Raw genomic sequence first — 24,727 nt, 5'->3', positions numbered from 1 at the left:
GGTGTTATTAAGGTTAACTGTGAGGGTAGTCTTGAATGAACAGTTTTCTGACCTGTCAGTGTCTTGTTTTCAACAGTTTCTCATACCTCCAATATGGTGTTCTGTTTTTATTTTTTCTTTCTTTTATTTTCTTTCTTGTTTTGTTTCGTTTGGATCCTCTTGCAGAACGCAACCAGTGTCGCTTCCCCTACTAGTCGGATGCCAGTGCCCCTGTCTGCGAAGTCCAGGCAGTCGCCAGGGACTACTACTGACAAAGCAGGAAAACAGCAAAAGCTACAGGACAGCACTCAGAGGCAGTTTCGACAGGTAGTTTTACTATAGGGCTTTACCAGACACCATAGGGACTAGAGGGAACACACCTGTATAGTGAACACAGGACATAGAAAACAAGAGGCCTGTGCTAATGGATAAAGAATATATTTAAACAACCAAAGCTGTGAGATTTCAAGTGTTTCGTTTAAATGGGATTGAGGTGGCCATTTTGGCTTCTGTTGATGTTTTCTCTCGATCTACTCTGACTGAAAGGCATGTTTGACTCTTGACTGTTACCCCCATAACATCATCGTACTGTATGCTTGTGCATGGTCCACACTGCTCATGGCGGCTTTTGCTGTGTTGGTGACATGAAAAAAATGTAAAGAGAAAAGAGAACGACAAAACAGATATACCCTGTCATTGACTGAGTTCTCCATCACATCGCGTTTCCATCACAGCTGAGTTCCTAAACAGTGTTGTCAACCAACCCACGGATGCTTTACTAAACTGATACTTCCGATTGGCCACGCTCCCTCCTACCCTCAATGCACCTCTACTAAACCCAAGCAGCCTACCCGATACGCTCCTTTCTTTTCACAATGCACAGTTACTAAAGAACACTTTAATATCCCTCCCTCCTACACTGGTGGAACCAGCCGGATCGCTGCGTTCACCATTTATATTTAACTTCAACAGAATGGTGAATGCAACGATAAGGCTGGTTCCACCCGGCTACCTTCCTCCCTTCTCTTGATGCTCCTCTACCACCCATCTCTCTTCCTTGTAGTAGCAGTCAATGCAAATATTTGCCCCTACTGCTCCCGATATGCACTTGTATGTTTTCCACCCTCAAAAATCTCTCTTCTTTTATCTAACATACTCCACCTTTTCTCCCCAACCAAGATGGATCTCTGGCTTTGCCCTCCTCTCAGTTGTTGTCTCCACTTCTCGGAAAGCTTGACAATCACTCTAACACACAGGCAGCACCTAGAGATGCCCCCACCCCTATCTCCAACCCCCCTCCCTTTATCCCTCCTTCCATCCTTTCAATCTTTTCTTTACCCTTTTTTAATGAATAGTGTTTCTCTCAGTTACTGTGCCTCAAGTAACCCAGTAAACATAGACTGTAGCTAGTTTGAGACGTGTTGTGTGTCTATTAGTTATCTTAGTAGTAATAGGTTTGTTTGTGTGATTGTTTCATGTCTAATGTTGTCTTGCATTTTTTTTTTACATTTGTTACCTTAAATCACCCGTTCCCTTTTTGACAACCAGTCTTTGTTCTGGCATCTCTGTTTGCAGGCTAACGGAAGCGCTAAAAGAGCGGGGGGGGATCATAAAACTACTTCCCCTACTTTACCTGCCTCTAAAATCCCAGCTTTTTATCCTAGCTCTGGTAAAGGCAGCACCTCCCAGTCTGCTCCAAACTCAGATGCTACTAACCCTATTAACCTTTCCTCCTCTTCCAACTCCTCCTCTTCCTCCCCCCACACCACCAAGTCCTCCATCCCATCCCCTCACGCCCCCCGCCACCCTGGCTCGGCCCTCTCCACCTTCTCCCACATCCCCTCGCTCTCTAACGGTTCCTCCCTTAAACTCCCCACACCCTCTCACACCGGTAAAGCTCTCTCGTTCTCCTCGCAGACTCAAAACGGTCGAGCACCCTCCTCCTCCTCCTCCCCCTCCCCTCTGTCGCCCACCCCGTTGGGCCCGGGTGTGAAGAGCATCCGCACCATACACACCCCCAGCTTCACCAGCTACAGGCCCCAGAACGGCAGCAGCGGCAAATCCTGCATCCCAACCGCCACAGCAGCCAAGGACTCCACTTAGCTCCCATACAGTAGCCCCGTTTGGGTTACTTCTCTCAATCTCGTTATTCATGTTTTTGTTGTTGTTTATTGGTTTGTATTTTATTGTTGTAAAAAGCTTAATGGATGCACTTCCCCCCACCATTCATATTTCAATTTGATTTGACACACGCATACTCACACCGATGCTTTCACTTCGTTTTTAAGTTGCATTTTCCATTGGCTAAACTTGAACCCTGATTTTAAAAAAGGCGTATTAGAGTACTGAGTAAATAGTTTTAAAAAGAAAAACAAAAGTGATATAGTTTTACTGCTTCGTAGGTTATGTGGAAGCTCTCGCTTTCTCAATTCGCTACTAAAAACGGTATTGAAAATATATTTTTCTTACAATATCTAAGAATGGAAAAAATATATGAAGTTGATGTACAATCACTTTGACCATGTGAAATATTGTGTTTTATTTTTGAAAACCAGAGACTGGATAACCATAGTATATTTTGCTCTTACATTATTTCTTATGTTGCCCAACATTGAGCATAGCCCTAGTAAATGCCTTTTATGAATGCATACTGTACCGTATGTATAAAGACGTTTACAGTGAAACTACATTGACTTCTATTTTGTTAAGAATATCATGCACTGCCAATTTATTTTTAGGAGATAAAAAAAAACAGATTTTAAGGAGGTTTATGAGATATTTTTGGGTCTTTCTGTAGTTATTGTGCCTATTTGCCAAAGTTGTTATTCTGACATTTCCTGACTGTATTACTGTAACCATGACATACCAAGTGAGAACTCTTACGACACACTCGAGGTGTGACGGTTCAAGTCTTTACCTTCGAACAGCTTTACTGGAGGTCTCTTAAGTTCATGTTTATTGATGTCTAAATGTATACAGTTACTAAAACACAAAAGTCATCGATGAACTGCTCTACCACGTGTACATAAACGCTTCTAATAAGAACTTTTAGTAGTTTTGTTAACATACCAAAGTTGATTTGTATGCATGCCTTTAAGATGCTTTAGGAGAGGGAAAGAAGAATTATGTTTGCACAGATAGATTTTGTACATATTTTGGTTTCTCTCTCATTTTTGTAAAGCTTTAAACCATTCTACATAAAGAGCAATGTGGTCAAGAAAGGAATAATTGTGTTGTAATAAAAACAATAAAAGGTCTGCATGCTTGTAATGCATTTGAGGACGTTTCTACTCACTTTTAGTTTCTCTCCTGTTTCGCTCTCAAGCCTGTACACAGTTCCGATGTACCAAGCAGAACTGAATGATGTATAATCTGTTTCAGTGAGTGGTCATACCACATAATGGCAGCGTTCCAGGCTGACTGTGTTCCAGATGCACGCCAGATCTCACAATGCCTGGATAGGTGTTCATCATATCAGTCAACCGCATCATATGATATAGCAATCGGATGCTTGACTGCGGTTGATGAAATGGCACAAAACCAAGTGGATGCATTGCAGTTGGCCTGGAACGTGACCAATGCTTAGAGGGTGTGAAAACTGTGTAGGAGGAGAGGCAAATTAACCTTTGCGAATACATCTAAGAGTAGGAACAGCAGAACTACTCTTACCTCAGTCTGCAACCTGTCTGTAATTAATTGATCATGAGCATTACTCCTTGAAGGCAAAGAGCCTACTGGTAAGTATATTATTAGAAGTGGTTATTTACTATTTAAGTTGATTATTTACTATTTAAATATGATGTGACTCATGTATAATAATGTCCTATTTCAAATGAAAGTTTAAGTGAAGTTGATTTAAAGTTCAAGTTTAAAGGGGAGACCTGCAGTTGATAAATCCCAGTTTGGACTTGATTATAACTTGGGTATTATGATATTTACCCATTTGATTCTTGAAGAATATAACTTAGAAATGCTTCATGAGCTTAGTTCAACTGTCTTAACCCGGTCAGAACCCAAAATACTCAATTGTTTTGGAGACAATGTAATTGCATACAAACATTAAAATGTGGTTAAAGAGCAATTGCCCCTAAAAAAGCAACTTGTTTTGAAAGTGACCTATGTGGCATCGATATGAGTCAGAAACATGTATTCTGGTGTCAAATTTGACTACAAAGTGTAAACAGGATACATTTTTGAATCATAAACAGTCTCTTCCAAAACTGAGATAATAGGAATGAAGGGTTGTGTACCGTAACAGATTTCCAAGGGTTGGGCTTATTTTAATCCGCCCTACAGCTGGCAACACCCAAGTAATCATTCATTCAGAGCGCAGCTGCACGTGACCTAACTTGCTCACAACTTTTTCCATGTGGTTTCTTCTTTCACAGACTATATGAAATAATGACCTCTTCCTAAATATTTGGTTCAAATGATTCATTTTGTGTCTGGTTTCCAAGAAACAATGGTGACTCAACTTACCCCACTCTCACCTAAAATGCTTTTTGTCAGTTGTATACACCTGGAGAAATTCACTTTTATTTATCGGCTAGCACTCATAATAGGATAAGATGGGATTAACTTTAATGTCCCCAAGGAGAAATAGTCTTCGACGCACAGTACTGCTGTGTACAAAAATAGACACTGCTTATTACACACTTAACATACATTGCACGTTATCTCTGTCATACACAATGTACATATCTCGTATCGCTCAAATTACCACAATTTCAAGTAGTTCCTCTCATAGTTCTCATGTAGTTCTCTACAGATAACCACCCTATTCTGTTTTTGAAACGGTTGGATCTGTGTGCGTGACAGGAAGGCTATATTTGCTACAGGAAGGCTATATTTCCTATGTACCTCTTGTTGATGCTAAAAATAATCACTTGAGTTATGTCCCAAATGGCACCCTATTCCCCATAGGCTTCTGGTCAGAAGTAGTGCACTGCATAGCAATGGGGTGCCATATGAGATACACAGGCTTGGGTTATATGATACAATGTAGACTTCACAAATGAAACCACAGTTATGTGTAACAACATAATCACTCTCAACTCACTAAAAACTTTTTTTTTAAGGTTCTATATTGAACCATTAAAAAAGGCTACATATAATCACCAAAAAAGGGTTCCACTATGGCTAAAACCCTTTTTGGGGCAAAATAAAATATTTTTTATGGTTCTTTGAACTTTTTATGGATAATGGTTCTGTAAAGAACATTTCTCAATCTCTAATAATGTTCTTTGTAGAACCACACAGGGTTTTTTATTCTGGTTAAATAGTCATATTGATAAAGTTCCATAGGTTTTAGAATTGTGTTAATTAACAAGTTGAAACAGGTGTGCTAGCTCTGGTCCCTGAGAGAATTGAGTCCTACTGGCTTAGTCATCTGTTCTCAATTGACATAAGGCCATTTGTGAGTGTGTCACAAGACACAATCACTGGCCATGGTCATATATAACATGTAATAGCGTAAAACAACAGATTTGATGGAATGACTCACTCATGGTTGCTCAAAAAAATGTGTGCTCAAATTACGCCCCCAAAATATTCAAACGAGCCGGGAAAGAACCAAAATGGGAAAGAACCCTTTTTTTAACTGCAAAGAACCATTGAAGGGCTCACAGGGTTCTTTTGGTCAGTATGGTTCCATGTAGAACCATCAACCTTCCCAAAGGACCCTTGAGGAAGCCAATGTTTTTTGTGTACAACTGCAGGGATCCCTCAATATCAGATCCTGCGCTGTTATCATGTCGACTATAGTGTCTTTTCTCTTTGTGTCTTTGCTATGTTCTATAGGCTAAGAGACAACAGAATAATGATGAACTACACTGAGGAAGTGAGACATGGCTTTCACACCAAAGGTTCCCACCATGAGAACATCCTGTTTGCTAGCTTTTACATCCTGGTCTTTGTGGTCGCCGTGCCTGGCAACATCTTGGCACTGTGGGTGTTCTGTCGTCAGGCTGACACCTCACCCTCCAAGCTCTTTCTAAAGCACCTGGCCATAGCAGATGTCTCCTACGTGCTGATCTTGCCCATGCGGATGGTCTACCACTTCTCAGACAGCCGCTGGCCCTTTGGAGATGTCCCCTGTCGCCTGGTGGGGTTTCTCTTCTACCTCAACATGTACTGCAGTCTTTACTTCATGACCTGCATCAGCCTGGACCGCCTCTTGGCCCTGGTCCTACCGCTCAAATCACGGTCAATGAGGAAGGCTTCATATGCCCGAGTGGTCGTGGTGATCCTGTGGGTCACAGTGACCGTGTCTATGGCTCCCTTGCTATTCTCCAAAAAACAGACGATGATTCCGGTTGACAACACAACCGTGGTCATGTGTAACCAGCTGTACTTGGAAAAGACTTCTCCCAAAGCACTGGTGTCAACCATGGTGGCGTTTACTATTCCTCTGGTCACTATAGGGGTCTCCTATATATTAATCCTATTGAAGCTGAGGGGCATCAAGCAACAGGAGGGAAGCTCGATCAGAGACAAGGCTATCAGGATGATCATTCTCATCATGGTGAACTTCCTGGTTGCTTTTGTGCCCTATCACTTGAACCGTATCATCTACATTGAGAGACACACTCATAGCGACATGGAAACTGCGTCCATTGAGGCTCTGGCACTAGCCAACCGAGTCACTTCCGCACTAACCTGTCTGAGTGGAGCTTTGGATCCTATTATGTACTTTTTTTTGGCAAGGACTTATCAAAGTATACTGCTGCAGCTGTTCTGTAGAGACAGGAGAGCGGACCAGCCAACCACAAGCTGATCTAGGATCAGGTCCCGCGGTACATCTTTTTTTTTTTTTTTTTTTTAAGGCTAAACTGATCCAAGATCAGCACTCCTCCTGCTCTGAGACCAGTACAAGTGTATGCTTGCAGTGATTCAATGACTATTTCATATTACAATGGCAATGTACAAAGTTGAATCCTACAGTATGATCTCATTGTGGTGTTGTGCAATAAAGGCTACATGCAAATATCTTATTAAAAAGAATGGTTGGTAGGCCTATGGCCCTGTATGAAAATTCATGTTATTTCTAGGTTGTTTTACCATTGCTGTTATTGTATGCATAGAATTATTGTATAGTGTAGGCATATTGTATGCCTATTATTAAACTTTTTGGCTTAATTAATAAACAAAATGTTATTTTTCATATACACGTGTTTAGCAGATGTTATTGCAGGTGTCGTGAAATGGTTGTGTTTCTAGATCCAACAGTGCAGTAATATCTAACAATTTCACAAAAATACAGCGGTCCTGCTGCTGGGTTGTTGCCCTCCTACGGCCTCCTCCACGTCTCCTGATGTACTGGCCTGTCTCCTGGTAGCGCCTCCATGCTCTGGACACTACGCTGACAGACACAGCAAACCTTCTTGCCACAGCTCGCATTGATGTGCCATCCTGGATGAGCTGCACTACCTGAGCCACTTGTGTGGGTTGTAGACTCAGTCTCATGCTACCACTAGAGTGAAAGCACCGCCAACATTCAAAAGTGACCAAAACATCAGCCAGGAAGCATAGGAACTGAGAAGTGGTCTGTGGTCACCACCTGTAGAACCACTCCTTTATTGGGGGTGTCTTGCTAATTGTCTATAATTTCCACCTGTTGTCTATTCCATTTGCACAACAGCATGTGAAATGTATTGTCAATCAGTGTTGCTTCCTAAGTGGACAGTTTGATTTCACAGAAGTGTGATTGACTTGGAGTTACATTGTGTTGTTTAAGTGTTCCCTTAATTTTTTTGAGCAGTGTACATACTGTCTCTTATACACATCTAGATGTGTATAAGAGACAGGTACATACGAGATGAGTATTGCAAAATATGTAAACATTATTAAAGTGACTAGTGTTCCATTTGTAAAGTGGCCAGTGATTCCAAGTCTATGGGCAGCAGCCTCTAATGTGCTAGTGATGGTTATTTAACAGTCTGATGGCCTTGAGATAGAAGCTGTTTTTGATGCATCTGTACTGACCTCACCTTCTGGATGATAGCGGGGTGAACAGGCAGTGGCTCGGGTGGTTGTTGTCCTTGATGATCTTTTTGGCCTTCCTGTGACATCGGGTGCTGTAGGTGTCCTGGAGGGCAGGTAGTTTGCCCCCGGTGATGCGTTGGGCAGACTACACCACCCTCTGGAGAGCCCTGCGGTTGCGGGCGGTGCAGTTTCCGTACCAGGCGGTGATACAGCCCAAGAGGATGCTCTCAATTGTGCTTCAGTAAAAGTTTGTGGGTTTTAGGTGACAAGTTGAGCTTTCTTCACCACACTGTCTGTGTGGGTGGACCATTTCAGATCATCAGTGAGGTGTAAGCCGAGGAACTTGAAGCTTTTCACCTGCTCCACTGCGTTCCCCTCAAAGTGGATAGGGGCGTGCTCCCTCTGCTGTTTCCTGAAGTCCACGATCTGCTCCTTTGTTTTGTTGATGCTGGGTGAGAGGTTATTTTCTTGGCACCACACTCCCAGGGCCCTCACCTCCTCCCTGTAGGCTGTCTCGTCATTGTTTTGCAATCAGGCCTACAACCGTTTGTCTCGTCTGCAAACTTGATGATTGAGTTGGAGGCGTGTGGCCACGCAGTCATGGGTGAACAGGGAGTACAGGAGGGGGCTGAGCACGCATCGCGGCCCGTCAGGAAGTCCAGGACCCAGTTGCACAGGGTGCGGTTCAGGCCTATGGCCTCGAGCTTAATGATGAGCTCGGAGGGTACTATGGTGTTGAATGCTGAGCAATAGTCAATGAACAACATTCTTACATAGGTATTCCTCTTGTCCAGGTGGGATAGGGCAGTGTGATGGCGATTGCATCTATTGGGGATGTAAGCAAATTGAAGTGTGTCTAGTGTGTCAGGCAAAGCAGAGGTGATATGATCCTTGACCAGTCTCTCAAAGCGCTTCATGATGACAGTAGTGAGTGCTACAGGGCGAAAGTCATTTAGTTCAGTTACCTTTGCTTTCTTGGGTACCGGAACAATGGTGGACATATTGAAGTATGTAGGAACAGCAAGAGATTGAATATGTCCGTAAACACTCCGGCCAGCTGGTCTGCGCATGCTCTGAGGACGCCGCTAGGGATGCCGTCTGGGTCAATTTATTACATTCTTCCAAATAGTAAAAGTGTGTATTACCATCACATAAAAAGATGCCAGAAAACTGTATTCCTTCCGAATGAACAGCCTCCCTAATGTATCCACCCAGTGAGCCTGAGCAGAAGCCTGAGGTATTTCTGTGTTTGGGATACAGCCCTGAGATTTTTTGGGGGTGAATCGCAAATTACTTTGACTTCGGTGAGGACCCGTAGGGAGGATATCTTGTTACCAGGGCAGCCAGGAAGAAGCTACGCCACGGGGATAGCTATGTGTGAGTATTTATTGGACTCCTTTCGAAGAAAGCAATCGGAATCATTCAATATGCTAGCCAACTATTCGAAATATAGCTAGGTCAATATAGCTAAATAGTATTTCTATCTAACGTTAGCTCGGTAACGTTACGTGCCATAGGCAGTCCATTATGTCTGTGCAAGCCAGTCACATCTGGCTCCATCTCCGTCTCACCCGTTCTTGCCATACCAGGTAATGTTAGGTTACCGTTAGCTAGCTAACGAGATGTCTAATGTTACCTAGCATCATTAAAACGGATGTAATTAACGTTAATGCTATGTTAAAGCTACGTTATACAGGTGTTAGCAATAACATTTGGACTCAAATGTCACATACTAAAAATAGGTCGTGACCAGAAGCGAAGTTGCAGCGCGAGATGTTGTTGTGCCCTGGACCAGAGTTAAAATCAATGCAAACGTAAATATTGTCACATTCACTGGCAAGCGGTTTCTATTTTTGTTGTTGTTGCTAAATTTTGTCACGTGCGTTATCGGTTACTATAATATATCCCCCACCATATGCATTCATTATCCCTTTATTTATTGGGTTGCTAGCGAGTTTGCTAAGACATACTCGTTGGGTCCTCACTCCTCCTCTTGCGTGTTGCAGCCAATGACATGCCAATCACTGGCTTCATCCCTAGGAGCAGCAATGACCATCTGGAAGGTTTAGTTCAGTAAGGCCACTGTGGAGTGCCTGGTCCAGAGCCACCATCACCATGGGTACAGCCTCCTCCCTGGTGAGCCCTGGGGAGGTGATAGAGGATGCGTATGGGGGCGAGGGTGGGGAGGCCTGTGAGATACCTGTGGAGGTCAAACCTAAAGCCCGCCTCCTGCGGAGCTCCTTTCGCCGAGGGCCCAGGGTGATTGGAGCCAGCTTCAAATCTACAGGCTCTGTGGACCTGGAGTACACCGCCGAATACGAACGGCTCCGCAAGGAGTATGAGATTTTCCGGGTCAGCAAGAACAATGAGATCACCTCCATGCAGAAGAAGGAGGCCAAGCTGGACGAGGAGAACAAGAGGCTGAGAGCTGAGCTGCAGGTGAGAGCAGGGCCACTGTTTAAAAAGGGGTTGACATTTAGTACGAAAAAGTATGAAAATGTATGCACTCTACTGTAAGTCGCTCTGGATAATACCGTCTGCTAAATGACTAAAATGTGATGTAAATGTACCCTCTGTCCATATAGCCTCATCTTATTCATTCTGATCTAAAATGCACAACTGTTCCTAGATTAGAGTCTAAGATTCCCCTGTTCTGAGATTCTTTGTAAATACAGGCCCAGAACTTTTACAATGAATGGGGCCAGGTAGGTAGACAATAGCCTGTCTTTTGATTTCCTCTGTCAAGAGTCCAGTTTAGGGGCCATGTATCAAGCGTCTCATAATAAGAGTGCTGATCTAGGATCAGGTCTTCCCTGGCCATGTCATCTTATTGTACTACTTGTCACTAACAGTGATGATCGACATGTTTCTTCCAGGCTCTGCAGAAGACCTACCAAAAGATCCTGAGAGAGAAGGAGAGTGCCCTGGAGGCTAAGTACCAAGCCATGGAGAGAGCCGCCACCTTTGAGCACGACAGGGACAAAGTCAAACGGCAGTTTAAGGTATCCCCAATAGCTAGCTGTTACTCCCAGGCAAACACACAGTAGGGCACATAATAGAGAGTAGGGTGTAACCATACCCTAGTGTGATGTTCCATCTGGGATTTGAACCGGCAACCTTCTGATCTCAAGTCAGCTACTTAACCTACGGCTCATCATTATGAAACCATAACATTCTCCTCTGTGGCCTGGCTAGTCTAGCGGTAATGCCGTAGCCTCCAGCACAGATGTCTACGGTGTCGGCATAGATTCAAATCCGGCCTACTGCTCTTGGACTCAACCTCTCTCTTTCTTTCCCGACTATCATTCTCTATCTGTTCAAGAATTTTTTTAAATACCTTAACATATATATTTAAAAATAAAAAAAGTATCTTCTCTAAATGTCAGATCTTCCGGGAGACCAAAGAGAAGGAGATCCAGGACCTGCTGCGAGCCAAGAGGGACTTGGAGGCCAAGCTACAGCAGCTGCAGGCTCAGGGCATCATGGTGTACGACCCGGATGACTCGGATGACGATGACAACCGCACCACTGTCACAGGTAAAGGACAAAACAGATTGTGCCGACGAACGGTTAAAAGCAGCGGGTGTCATTCCCCCCCCCATTTCCCATAAATTCTACATGTTGAATCACCACCGTTCGTCACAGGGGATCTACTGAGCACAGCCGGCGTTCGTTATATCTTTAAGGCCACCCTCCATCTCACACATGCAGAGCCCCATAGGAATGAATATGGCAATTCCAGTATTTCAATGCAGTCAAATGGGGAAACGAATAGTGCAATTAAAGTATTTAAAAATCCAGATTTGACCAATATTGCTGAACAGTTTACTTAAAACCAAGTAACGCTTCACAATCATCTCAATTCCTCAAACGTCAGTTACACAAAAAGCTGACACAGTCGTCTTTAATTTGCCTGTTTCAAGCTGCAGGGACTCCGTGTGATTACTGGGGTGGTGGAGTGCTGGGCAGTGAGCCCTCTATGGGCAGCATGATGCAACTGCAGCAGACCTTCAGAGGACCAGAGTTTGCCCTCAGCTTGTGCGATGTGGAGGGACCGTTTGCCAATGTCAGCAGAGGTAAGCAAGGGTTTGATCTTTACACATTTGTATGTATTTGAGCCTTGGTGTCTCAGCTGGTTATATACTGTATGTGTTTTGTGTATATAACTGTGTTCTTGAGAGGGCGTAAAGCTATTGTTTAGGCCACTCCACACACAACTGGTACAGAATCTTAGCGACTATGTGGTCATGCGGTATATGTGTATATATGTGGTATATCTCTCTGGTCACCCCCAAAGCGAATTCCTCCTTTGGCCGCCTCTCCTTCCAGTTCTCTGCTGCCAATGACTGGAACGAACTACAAAAATCTCTGAAACTGGAAATACTTATCTCCCTCACTAGCTTTAAGCACCAGCTGTCAGAGCAGCTCACAGATTACTGCACCTGTACATAGCCCATCTATAATTTAGCCCAAACAACTACCACTTCCCCTACTGTATTTATTTATTTATTTATTTTGCTCCTTTGCAGCCCATTATTTCTGTTTCTACTTTGCACATTCTTCCACTGCAAATCTACCATTCCAGTGTTTTACTTGCTATATTGTATTTACTTCGCCACCATGGCCTTTTTTTGCCTTCACCTCCCTTATCTCACCTCATTTGCTCACATTGTATATAGACTTATTTTTCTACTGTATTATTGACTGTATGTTTGTTTTACTCCATGTGTAACTCTGTGTTGTTGTATGTGTCGAACTGCTTCGCTTTATCTTGGCCAGGTCGCAATTGTAAATGATAACTTGTTCTCAACTGAAATAAAATAAATCAAAAATGCACTTGGAACACAAGGGCTATGGGGTGGGTTAGCACTATCGGCAATTTTGTGTTCAAGTGGGTTAATTGCTACAAGCTTGTTGAAAGTAATTGGCAGAGGGGGTGTGTGTGTTGTGTGAGTGTGTGTTCGTCCATCTGTCCGTGTGTGTATATAAACGTGTGTGTGTGTGTGTGTGTGTGTGTGTGTGTGTGTGTCTTTCAGATGACTGGGACGCTGCTGTGGCCAGTCTGCTGCAGGTGTCTCCTCACGTGTCCCAGGCGTTATGGAGCAACACGGTGCGCTGCTACCTGATCTCTACCCAGGAGACACAGGCTGAGCTGGACATCTTCACCCAGGTACTGGTACACCAGGGATTGAAATGAAAGGGATAGTTCACTCAAATGTTTTCAGGTGACCTATCCCTTTAAGGATTTGGGGCACTGGCCAGCTCGACTAGTAGACCTGCTTGGAATTCTACTAGCCAAGGTTCCAAAATCTGTGTCATATTCTCAGATTCTCTACTAGCCGTGTCTGAAAAGTACTAGCGTCTACCGCGCTAGCTTAATTAACTTCCCGACAATGAATTCACCCTTAAGTACTTTTCATCTGGCTATATAAGACATCTCTCTTCACTTCTCTCTCTTTCTTTCTCTTCCTGTCTCCTTTCCTTCCCAGAGCTACTCTCCTAGGCTGCGGAGTCTGTGTGAGGGGCTGGGCCATTTCTACCTGAACATCTGTTTCCCTGAGGAGAGTGCAGCCTCCTATGCACTGGAACGCAGACAGGAGATGGAGAGGAGCTCTGTGTGTGTGCTCCTCCTTAAATCCTCCATCACTAGGTCAGTGATTCCCTATATAACTACTGTTTGACCAAGTACTGCTGACAACGTCATGAAACAATGCGCCCGCTTCAATGGGGCAGAAGGCAGTGTGTTGTGATTCTGGATGGCCAGATAGCTAGCAACAATGACAAGACGCTGCCGTGTGGGGAATCGCAGGTGGCTCGTTTCAGCTCGTTTTGTCTTGTTCTTGATAACATGTCTGTTTTTAGGTGTTTTGACTGATGTCACAACAATGCTAATATGGCTGCAATTTGCTAGCTAGCTAACCAGCAACTGTAATGATGTATTTTATAGACAACAATTGCTCATTTTAAATAAATATTGGAGACAAAATATAGTTTACATGCTGTCAACAATCTAAGCCAACCCCGTCTATTTTGACCCATAGATGCACACCCTTCGGTTTTGTTGCTAAGCAACCAACCCATCCATGGGCCCAATGGGCCCTGGTCAAAAGTAGTGCCCTGTATAGGGAATAGGATGCCAATTGGAACACAGGCAGGGCAACCTCTTGAGTTTCTCTGTGGCTCCCTCTCTTCTGCACTACCAGGTTAAAGGCATGTGAAGTGCTGCTGTTATAGCCTATAACATGTTGTAACATGTTCTAACAGGTTATAGTGTGTTTCTCTGTGTGTGCGTGTGTAGTTGTGTGTTGGAGGATGCGGAGGAGGCCTTTGTGAAGAACCCAGACGGTCATCCCCTGGTACTCTACCTCAGGACTGTGGAGGCCCACCCTCTCAGCGGCCCCACCAGACAACTGCTGGAGCGGGTCAACGCCGCAGACAAGGCCGCCAAAGTCAAGGTAGCCAATGGCATACGGATGTGGTCTGCGTGGTCCAGCGCTTAGTATACCAGAGTCGACATGAGTTAGAATCCAACCCATTGCTTTTCTGCCTTGCAATTCCTCCTACCTTTTACTCTCTCCTCTTCACTGGCCTATGTCAATAATGAAGTCAGTAGAACAAGTCTATCTTTGCGTATCGCAAAAACAACGTTTAGCAATTAGGGTTAAGTGCCTTGCTCGAGAGCATCCTGACCAGTTGCATCACCGCCTGGTATGGCAACTGCTCGGCATCTGACCGTAAGGCGCTACAGAGGGTAGTGCGTACGGCCCAGTACATCACTGGGGACAACCTTCCTGACATCCAGGACCTTTATACTAGGCGTTGTCAGAGGAAGGCCCAAAACATTTTCAAAGACTTTTACACTGCTGCTACTCGCTGTTTATTATCTATACATAGTCACTTTACAAATTACCTCAACTAACCTGTACCCTCGCACATTGACTCGGTACCGCTACACGCTGTACATAGCCTCGTTATTGTTGTGTAATTATCTTGTTACTTTCGGAAAACATGTATTTTTTTAAATGTATTAAACATTTCCTGAACTCTATTTATTGAACTGTATTGTTGGTTAAGGGCTTGTAAGTAAGCATTTCGCGGTAAGGTCTACCTACACCTGTTGTATTCGGCACATGTGACAGATAAAATTTGATTTGCCCAAGGGGACATTGACAGATTTTTCACCTAGTCAGCTCGGGGATTCGAACCAGCGCCCTTTCGGTTACTGACCAAACAGTTTAACGCTAGGCTACCTTCTGCCCCAACACCTGAAAATCTTGAGCTGAGTATGCCAGTTCCAGATATTCATATGTTATATATCATATATTAAATATATTATATTCATTCCATTATGTATACATACATATACAGAGGGGTAGAATAAGGAGCTGGCATACTGGGTGTTGTGTTTGTGATATGCAAAGATTGATTTGTTCTATTGGCAGAAATTGTCGTATTGTATTTTATGGCAATATCAGAATTGAAGATTCCATGGTGTATGAATGTCCTATAGCCTGGCTATTATACTACTGTGCCACTTCCATAGGTAGTGGACCATGGTGGCTCCCCAGAGGAAGGAGCGTCTATGATCTATACTCAGCTGGAGAAAGTAATCAAACAGGTAGGCCTACAAACCCTATGGGGCCAGGTCAAAAGTAGTGCACTATACTAGATACACTCTTAGGTGGGAAAAAAATAACCTGAAATGGGTTCTTCGACTGTCCCCGTAGGAGAACCCTTTTAAATAACCCTTTTTAGTTCTAGGTAGAACCTTTTTGGTTCCAGGTAGCCCTTTTGGGATTTCATGTAAAACCCTTTCCACAGAAAGTTCTACATGGAACCCGAAAGGTAGAAACCTGGAACCCAAAAGGGTTCTCCTATGGGGACAGCAGAAGAACCCTTTTGGAACCATTTTTTCTAAGAGTGTAGTGTACCTTTGTCTCTCTCCCTCCCTCTCTGTCAGGAACTGCTGGGTTTGGAGGGCAGTGACGTGGACGGTAAGGATTCGGGGATAGACGAGGGGCGCGAGGAGGATTTGGGGGACGTGCTGTGGGACCTGCATGATGAGCAGGAGCAGATCGAGGCCTATCAGCAAGCCTGCAGCGCCGCAGCTCAACTGGGCTTCCAGAAAGTGGGGCTCTTGCTCTCTGTCTCTATCTCTTTTTCTCTAGCTCAGTAGGAAGACATGATTTTATTTATAGGATTTTGTGACTAAAGGGTTAGTTTACTCGTTGTTGAATTTGCATATCATCGTCACAGTTTCTCCTCTCTACTGAACATGCTCTATTTTGAAAACTTTGGAATGCATTACCAGTGGACAAATCAACAAAATACTAAAATATACGTTTTTGAGTAAAATATCCCTTTAAGGTGAAATATTCCAAATGATGACTAGCAGTGATAAAGTGTAATAGATGAGTATTAACTTTAGTAATAACGGTTGCTTGTGTGGGCGAGAGGAGCTTCTGCATGACGGGTGATGTCATGCTCTGTCCTTAGTACATAGATCGTCTGAATGACATGGTGGCAGCCCCTCCTCCCACCCCTCCACTGCTGGTATCAGGGGGACCCGGCTCTGGGAAGTCTCTCCTACTGTCCAAATGGTAAGAGCTCAGCCATTATCCATTTTCAAAACGATCTTTTACATTATTTGACCTTAAGCGTAAATAACCAATCAACTCAATTCTTCCTCCAGGATTGAGCTGCAGCAGAAGCACTCCCCCAACACGTTGTTCCTGTACCATTTTGTGGGGCGACCTCTTTCCACCAGCTCTGAGCCTGTACTCATTATTAAACGCCTCACTGTCAAGCTGCTGCAGCATTTCTGGTCCATCTCTGGGTTATCCATGGACCCCTCCAAGATCCTAGAGGAGTTCCCTCGCTGGCTAGAGAGACTGTCTTCCAGACACCAAGGCAACATCATCATCATCATCGACTCCATTGACCAGATACAGGTACTAGGCTACTGCCACAGTAAGACCGTAGAGAGACGAACGCGTCAGGGAATGGAGGTCGTTCGGGAAACACTGTAACTTTGAAATTCACAATGATTATTTTTTTTTTACGCCTCAAAATTTATAGAAAATATTGATTGTGTATTTACACGGGTTTTCGAATCATTTCGAATCATTTAGCCAGATTCTGTAAATAGGATGTGTTTTTAGCAACATGTAATTAACATTTACTGCACATAGAATGTAGCCAGATGTCCCTGTTTTGATATTATCAGTTAACAGGTCAGTTTTTTACTCTTGAGGTTTGTATCTTTGATATTATGCTGTATTTTCCCTCAGCAAGCAGAGAGGCACATGAAGTGGCTGATTGACCCCCTGCCGGTCAACGTCAGAGTGGTGGTGTCTGTCAACGTGGAGACCTGTCCCCAGGCCTGGAGGTAGAGTACACAACTTGGCAGTTAGTCCATACAAAATGACTCCAGATCGGTACTATGTCAACATATGTAAGGCCTATGCATTGCTAATGTAGTGCCTAAGTAATGCCTGGAAGAAGGGTACACCTATGTATAATGTAATAGATGTATTGTGTGGCCTATATAGGCCCAATGCCTATGTAGTGCCTATGTATTTTGGGGTATGATATATAGTTCCTATGTAATGCCTACGTATTGTGGCCTAATAGTGGTTGTGTGATATGACTGTTGTTTCCCAGACTGTGGCCCACCCTCCACCTGGACCCCCTGAACCCCAGAGAGGTGAAGAGTGTCATCAACACCGAGTGCCTGGCAGCTGACGTCAAACTCACTAAAGACCAGGCGGGTGTCAAACTGATATCACTTTGTTATTACTGGAAGTTCAGTGTAAAAAAAGGCCAAATCACCTTTTAAGTAACGTACATCAAACCAAATAATTTAGTTTATTTGACCATGCAATTTTCAACAGGCACCGCTTGCCCCCATCACTCCCATTACATTTTTAGCTAGCGGTGTTTAAAATTAGCGGAAGTTTGTAGTGGCTGTTTCAAAAGAATCAAACCATGGCTGACAGTTTCTTCTGGTCCATGGACTCCTTTCCGGGTGGGGAACCATCTAACATCAATTAATAAAATACTGAACTTCCCCTTTAACTCCATGACGAGAAGATGTGTGTGTGTGTGTCAAACAGTGGCTGTGTGTCTGTCCGTTCAACAGGATAAGAAACTGGAGAGACACTGTCGCTCTGCATCCACATGTAACGCCCTGTATGTCACCCTGCTAGCCAAGATGATCACCAAGTGAGTAAACTGTGTGTGTGTGTGTGTGTGTGTGTGTGTAGTGTGTGTGGTGTGTGTGTGTGTGTGTGTGTGTGTGTGTGTGTGTGTGTGTGTGTGTGTGTGTGTGTGTGTGTGTGTGTGTGTGTGTGTGGTATTGTCTATAGATGTGTTGCGTTGTGTCAGCTGTAGGTGTGCCTGGTCGTTGGAGAGGACTCTAGAGCAGTGTCTGCTGTGTCAGGACACCATGTCTCTGTACAGCTTGGGCCTCAAGGTGGCGTTAGATTCTCTCAGCACAGACGGGGAGAGACACGTCATGAGAGAGGTAAGGGACCATCCGATCCTTCACCACTACAGATGTAGGATCTTCATTTGCAACAGCAGGAAAATAATCTGCAGTAACAGGAAATGTGAATTTTATTTGGACTATAACAATGGACATTTTTGTAGGGGTTGAATCATTTTTTTGTTAGGGCAAATCTAGTCTGAAATTTCTGTAGAAATTACAAACTTTAGAGCCTTTTTGAAACTCAAATACACTACAGGTTTGCATTTCCTGCCTAGCAGGAAAATTCTCAGCAACATTGTTGCATTTCAACCCCTTAGGGGCGCAGCGGTCTAAGGCACTGCATTGGGGCGAAAAGAGGGGGGATGAAGAAAAAAAGTCATGGTCAAAAGTAGTGCATTATATAGGGAATAGGATGCCATTTGGGATGAAGACCAGAGCCTAAAATGTACTTTTTGGTCCACCCACCAACGTGGCTGGTAAAAATAGACATTGTTACCCGCCAATACCTTAACCCAACTGCATTTGGAAGGTGGTGGGACATTCTGTTGTATCACTAACCACCAGAATAGTTTCACATGCCTTTTATTTAGAAATGTGACCTAAGGGTTTTCCGAAGAATGTTGAAGCTGTTATCTGTTCTGCTTTCCTTCGTGTGTGTGTGTGTGTGTGTGTGTGTGTGTGTGTGTGTGTGTGTGTGTGTGTGTGTGTGTGTGTGTGTGTGTGTGTGTGTGTGTGTGTGTGTGTGTGTGTGGTGTGTGTGTGTGGTGTGTGTGTGTGTGTGTGTGTGTGTGTGTGTGTGTGTGTGTGTGTGTGTGTGTGTGTGTGTTGATTCCCTCCCTCAGATGCTGTGTCTGGTGTGTGCCAGTCATAACGGTGTGAGTGAGTCTGAGGTGCTGGCTGTGTTTCCAGACCTGGGCCTGCCTGTCCTCTCCTCCCTCCTCTACACCCTACAGAGACTCTGTATTGTAGGCCTGGGCTGTGGACTCATCAGGTTCCAGCACCTACAGGTTAGCTTTCGGTCTCCCCTACAGACACCATAGGATGAGAGCATTGAAATCCCCCTGTTTAGTCCACTGGCAGCAGTTTTTGCGCATGAAGTGTTTATGTCCCGTGTGTGTGTGTAATAGTCTCTCCATCTCTGAAACTCAATGATGTTCAATGTAAGTGAGAGGCTTCACACGGGCTTTCTGTTGACACCGTCTCTGTGCTTTAGGCTGCGGAGGCCGTCCGGCTGGAGTTTATGGATGGAGGGTCCTGCTCTCCTGCCTACAGAGAGAAGCTCATCCACTACTTCAGCCAGCAACTCAGGTCTGGCCAACCACTAGTGACATGACCAGCATCATGTTATGTTATAGAATTAATATTAGCAATGGTGACTAGACTTCATCTTTGACGACACAGTAAGTGTTGGTGTGTATTTAACGTGTGTGTGGGTGTGTGTGTGTGTTAAGTCAGGACAGGGTGACGTGGCGGGTGGCAGACGAGCTGCCCTGGCTACTCCAGCAGCAGGAGGACAGGGCCAAGCTGCAGCTCAGCCTCCTTAACCTCTTTGTCTCCCAGAACCTCTACAAGAGGTCAGACTTCTATATCACAATGAGACTGTTTTCCATTCTACTGTTACTTTCTATGTCTTTTGGTTTTTGACTTCGTCTGGGGAGTAGTATATTCTCCTATGTTGTTATTGCATTTGTATCGGTGATTGATCTGTGCACAGAATTCACCTTGATTCACATGTGCAATAGTGAGATGAACAGGAACCGTAGACATCGATTAAAGTTCTGATATGTCGGTTGGTGTTCCTAGGGGCCATTTCTCTGAGCTGCTGGCCTACTGGCAGTATGTGGGCAAAGACAAGAGCTCCATGGCCACTGAATACTTTGACTCTCTGAAGCACTATGAGAAGAGCTGTGAGAGTGAGGACAGCATGATCAGGCTGGGCAACCTGTATGAGACACTGGGTCGCTTCCTCAAAGACTTGGGCCTGCTCAGTCAGGTATGTGCGTAGAAAGTGGGTAGTAAAATGGCCGCCAGTCCACCCAGTACAGACCTATTGATTTGAAATGGGGATTTCTGTTCTATGGGTACGTGACAGTATTCAGACCCCTTGACTTTTTCCACATTTATTTACGTTACAGCCTTATTCTAAAATTGATTAAATTGGGTTTTTTCCCCCCTCATCAATCTACACACAATACCCCATAATGACAACGCAAAAACAGGTTTTTAGACATTTTTGCAAATCTATTCAAAATAAAAAAACATATCAAATGTACATAAGTATTCAGACCCTTTACTCAGTACTTTGTTGAAGCACCTTTGGCAGCAAATACTGCCTCAGATTTTCATGGGTATGACACTACAAGCTTGGCTGCACAGCTATTTTCAGATCTCTCCAGAGATGTTCGATCAAGGTTCAAGTCGGCACTGGTTGGGCCACTCAAAAACATTCGGAGACTTGTCCCGAAGCCGTGTGCTTATGGTCATTGCCTTGTTGGAAGGTGAATCTTTGCCCCAGTCTGAGGTCCTGAGCGCTCTGGAGCAGGTTTTCATCAAGGATCTCTCTGTACTTTGCGCCGTTCATCTTTCCCTCGATCCTGACTAGTCTCCCAGTCCCTGCCGCTGAAAAACATCCTCACAGCATGATGCTGCCACCACCATGCTTCACCGTAGGGATGGTGCCAGGTGTCCTCCAGACCTGACGCTTGGCATTCAGGCCAAAGAGTTCAATCTTTGTTTCATCTTTTTTTTTATCATGGTCCTTTGGGTCCTTTGGGTGCCTGTTGGCTAACTCCAAGTTGGCTGTCATGTGCCTTTTTACTGAGGAGTGGCTTCCATTTGGCCACTCTACCATAAAGGCCTGATTGGTGGAGTGCTGCAGAGATGGTTGTCCTTCTGGAAGGTTCTCCCATCTCCACAGAGGAACTCGCGAGCTCTGTCAGAGTGTGAGGGAAAAAAATATTTAATACATTTTAGAGTAAGGCCGTAACGTAACAAAATGTGGAAAAAGGGAAGCGGTCTGAATACTTTCCGAAATACACTGTATGTTGTCATGCTGTCGACGTACTACATGATAAACGTGTCCATCATCCATGTTTCTCCAGGCGGTAGCTCCCTTACAGAGGTCTCTGGAGATCCGGGAGACGGCCCTGGACCCGGACCACCCCAGTGTTGCCCTGTCCCTACACCAGCTGGCCGGGGTTTATGTCCAGTGGAGGAAGTATGGCAATGCAGAGCAGTTCTACAAGCAGGCCCTGGAGATCAGTGAGAACGCCTACGGCTCAGACCACGCCTGTGTGGCGCGCGAACTGGACTCCCTGGCCATGCTCTACCAGAAACAGAACAAGTGAGTGAGTGGGTGGGTGAGTGAGTGAGTGAGTGAGTGTTAAGGGAGGTGTGTGGGTGGGTCTGTTTCAAGTAAAGTTGCTTTGTGATTGATGGGTCATCTGTTAACAGGTATGAGCAAGCTGAAAAATTGAGGAAGAGGTCTGTGAGGATTCGCCAAAAGACTGCCCGCCAGAAAGGCCATATGGTGAGGACACATTAGTATGGTTGGTTGTCCCTCCTGCTTTTTGTGTGTGTGTGTGTGTGCGTGCGTGCGTGCGTGCATTAATTAAGGATTGGATCACTTTTTTTTTTTAAATCGCCTAAAATGACAAATCTAATGCATACATATTACACACGCGTCTCTCTCTGCAAAATGGCTTTAGTGTGTGTGTTCATGTGTAGTTGTGTGTAATGTGTATACATTAATAGTGAATTGACTGTGTCTCTATCTCTGCAGTATGGCTTCACTCTGCTGCGTCGGCGAGCCCTCCAGTTAGAGGAGCTGACTCTGGGTAAAGACACAGCAGATTGTGCCAAGACCTTCAACGAGCTGGGAGTCCTCTACTACCTCCAGAACAACCTGGAGTGAGTCAGCCCTTACACATCTACACTTTGTGTAGCTGTTAGCGATGATGCTAAGGATGACCTAAGGATACAAAGTAGTCTACACCTACCTGGCAGAGTGATATCATGATTATTTGCATCAATCCAGTGGCCATTTGTTTTTCAAACTTTGCAATCACATGAGCGCTAGAGACATATCGATAGCTAACCAAACAATGGTCTCTTGCTGGTGCTCATTTACATTAAAGGGCAACTACACCCCAAAATCCCAAATTATTAGATTTTTCCCAGACCTCAAAAGTGGTTTAAACATGGTTGTGGACTTAAAACATCAAATTTGGTTGTTTTCCGAAAAACGGAAACCAGGAAAAACAAAAAGGAGCAAATCAAATTTAGGAAAAAACTCTATGGAATCAGGCAAAAAATATCACAGATTTATATGGCCCTAAATATGGGACCCGTGAAATATGATGCCTCTGCATGGCATTTAGCATTAAAGGAAATATTTTGGTATTTGTTTCATTAGTCCATTGTTAATGTAGTTCCAAAATACAGAAATCTGGCCCATATGATGCATTTTTTATCATATGTGACCGACCGCCTCGATTCGGTCATATGTAGTAAAAAAAAAAATTTTTTTTTTTTTTTTTACATTGGATAAAAGTACAGACTCAGAGCTAGGAAATTGTATATCATACACTGCATTTGAGGAACAATGGGAAAGTAATTCTGCTTTGAAAGTTGATCAACTTGTAACCCCACTTTTGAGAAAAAGGTCCTTGAATGATTTGGTACACCTACTGGCGAGCTCTTCTTTGTCTACACCCATTCAGCATCGTTCACACCCTCTTAAGCCTACCCATTCAGCATCATTCACACTCTCTTAAGCCTTAGCCCCACCCATCTCTTTAAGGATTCACATGTGATGCCATATGCTAAACAGAGTGAGTAAGGTACTGTAGTAAACAACCAAATATTTAAAGACTAAAAGTGGTAAAAATAGTAGCCTACAATAGGGAAAAACTCCAGGTAAAAATACAGTTTATATAGTCCTTGGCCTATTCTGTATCCTAATCTAACTTTTGTGCAGGTCATGTTGTTCTTCACATTACCACATGCACAGGATACAGAAGGTGTAAACGATACAGTGAAATGGTTGCTTGCATATTTGCATAGTAGCAAACTCAAAAATAGAAAGTGTCCAGATAAATATATTGTGTAAATATTTTATAATTATTAGATGATGCTTACCCAGACACTAGGGGTGTGCCAAGTAGTCGACACAAAATGAGTGTCGTAACGGATATGGGCAATTTTCTGGATACGATTATGATCCGAGTATTTTTTGTAATTATCTGTGATCGGGTGCCAGCGCACATATTTCTCGTGTCAGTCAGAGTTTCTAAAACATATTGTACTGTCTTTGAGTCAGTCATGTGCGTGGTCTAAATAACTCAACTGGCTAGTTTGCCTGTCTGTAAAGAGAAGGGCGGGCTGTACATTGATCCTGCTGCTCTGATTGGATAGAGTGAAGCCGTATTTCTCTATCCACTCGCTTCATCGTTTACCCGATCACTTTTCCTTGCATGTTTTCGGTCTGCTCATTTAGATTGCTAGTATGGCAATGACGTTTGCTGTCAAGGTGCATAATATCTAACAAGTGGGGCAAGGGTAGTAAAAATAGATGAAACGCTAATGCACATTCTGACTGAGTAACAGCAAACTTGGCTGCCGACTGCAAACTGAGCACACACTAACACACACACACACACCAACACACACACACACACCCAGCCATCCGCTCGCTGCTCCTAATCTGCCACTTCTTTTGCAGTGAGAATGTGCAGGGAGGTATTTTTTTTCTTCATATGATGCTTAGATCTGTCTAAAATAAATAATGGATTTATTGTGAAGGTGTAGGCTATATTACATGGATTTATTATGCTTTTTAAAATGGCTTGTAGGCTTTTTAAAATGGCTTGTAGGCTATGTTTGGAAGACAGGAGATGCTAAATGTGTTAATTAACATAAACAGTCAATTACCGTGAGACCGACAGTTATTTGCTTGACAATCACCGGCTGACAAAATTTCGTGACCGCCACAGGCCTAATCTCAGCCAATCATTGCTAATGGGAAGGTTCCTGTCTTTTTCCGTGGCTAAGCCAACAAATGTATTTGTATTTACAGATGTCATACAAGTTTGTTATTAAGGCACATGAATGTTCCAGAAGGCATTTCTGCCAAAAATACTCATTTTGAAGTAGTGATGTGCGACATACGCCTAGCTTCCTGAAACAGGTCACATATGATGCTGCGTTTTGCATCATATGATGCCAAATGCATCATGCGGGCCAGATTTCTGTATTTTGAAAGGCACGTAACTTGAT

At 43.9% G+C, this 24,727-nt stretch overlaps 3 protein-coding genes across 21 annotated transcripts in view; all 3 read left to right on the top strand.

Annotated features, from left to right (window-relative positions):
- Positions 1 to 3,273, top strand: part of si:ch211-285f17.1 (sickle tail protein homolog) — a 223,209-nt gene extending 219,936 nt beyond the window's left edge. For 15 of the 16 annotated variants that reach the window (XM_070435437.1, XM_070435442.1, XM_023972963.2 and 12 more), the window contains 2 exons: positions 166 to 306; positions 1,555 to 3,273. In XM_070435437.1, the coding sequence (XP_070291538.1) occupies positions 166 to 306; positions 1,555 to 2,082 (669 nt within the window). In that variant the 3' untranslated portion in view covers positions 2,083 to 3,273. The remainder of the gene's footprint in view (positions 1 to 165; positions 307 to 1,554) is intronic. The other variant, XM_070435445.1, reaches the window with a different exon arrangement.
- An 85-nt stretch (positions 3,274 to 3,358) lies between these two features.
- Positions 3,359 to 7,143, top strand: LOC111953585 (uracil nucleotide/cysteinyl leukotriene receptor). Its single transcript, XM_023972962.2, has 2 exons — positions 3,359 to 3,716; positions 5,779 to 7,143. The coding sequence occupies exon 2, from the start codon at positions 5,798 to 5,800 to the stop codon at positions 6,752 to 6,754; it is 957 nt and encodes a 318-aa protein (XP_023828730.1). The 5' UTR covers positions 3,359 to 3,716; positions 5,779 to 5,797; the 3' UTR covers positions 6,755 to 7,143.
- A 2,124-nt stretch (positions 7,144 to 9,267) lies between these two features.
- Positions 9,268 to 24,727, top strand: part of nphp3 (nephronophthisis 3) — a 24,233-nt gene continuing 8,773 nt past the window's right edge. For 3 of the 4 annotated variants that reach the window (XM_023973117.1, XM_023973115.1, XM_023973119.2), the window contains exons 1-23: positions 9,268 to 9,339; positions 9,969 to 10,401; positions 10,839 to 10,964; positions 11,349 to 11,499; positions 11,886 to 12,038; positions 12,999 to 13,132; positions 13,452 to 13,612; positions 14,261 to 14,417; positions 15,506 to 15,580; positions 15,923 to 16,090; positions 16,459 to 16,562; positions 16,655 to 16,913; positions 17,253 to 17,350; positions 17,626 to 17,728; positions 18,104 to 18,186; positions 18,349 to 18,487; positions 19,294 to 19,458; positions 19,665 to 19,759; positions 19,903 to 20,025; positions 20,255 to 20,444; positions 21,553 to 21,794; positions 21,905 to 21,980; positions 22,233 to 22,360. In XM_023973117.1, the coding sequence (XP_023828885.1) occupies positions 10,078 to 10,401; positions 10,839 to 10,964; positions 11,349 to 11,499; positions 11,886 to 12,038; positions 12,999 to 13,132; positions 13,452 to 13,612; positions 14,261 to 14,417; positions 15,506 to 15,580; positions 15,923 to 16,090; positions 16,459 to 16,562; positions 16,655 to 16,913; positions 17,253 to 17,350; positions 17,626 to 17,728; positions 18,104 to 18,186; positions 18,349 to 18,487; positions 19,294 to 19,458; positions 19,665 to 19,759; positions 19,903 to 20,025; positions 20,255 to 20,444; positions 21,553 to 21,794; positions 21,905 to 21,980; positions 22,233 to 22,360 (3,254 nt within the window). In that variant the 5' untranslated portion in view covers positions 9,268 to 9,339; positions 9,969 to 10,077. The remainder of the gene's footprint in view (positions 9,340 to 9,968; positions 10,402 to 10,838; positions 10,965 to 11,348; positions 11,500 to 11,885; positions 12,039 to 12,998; positions 13,133 to 13,451; positions 13,613 to 14,260; positions 14,418 to 15,505; positions 15,581 to 15,922; positions 16,091 to 16,458; positions 16,563 to 16,654; positions 16,914 to 17,252; positions 17,351 to 17,625; positions 17,729 to 18,103; positions 18,187 to 18,348; positions 18,488 to 19,293; positions 19,459 to 19,664; positions 19,760 to 19,902; positions 20,026 to 20,254; positions 20,445 to 21,552; positions 21,795 to 21,904; positions 21,981 to 22,232; positions 22,361 to 24,727) is intronic. The other variant, XM_023973116.2, reaches the window with a different exon arrangement.

Source organism: Salvelinus sp. IW2-2015, linkage group LG27 (assembly GCF_002910315.2).
Source record: "Salvelinus sp. IW2-2015 linkage group LG27, ASM291031v2, whole genome shotgun sequence".
In the NCBI taxonomy this organism is placed as follows: Eukaryota; Metazoa; Chordata; class Actinopteri; order Salmoniformes; family Salmonidae; genus Salvelinus; species Salvelinus sp. IW2-2015.
Note: the sequence above shows the minus strand (reverse complement) of the source record. Positions and strands in the feature narration are given on the sequence as shown.

Bases quoted from the DNA above. Each gene is read 5' to 3' on its own strand.
- LOC111953585 (XM_023972962.2), top strand. From the start codon at position 5,798: ATGATGAACTACACTGAGGAAGTGAGACATGGCTTTCACACCAAAGGT.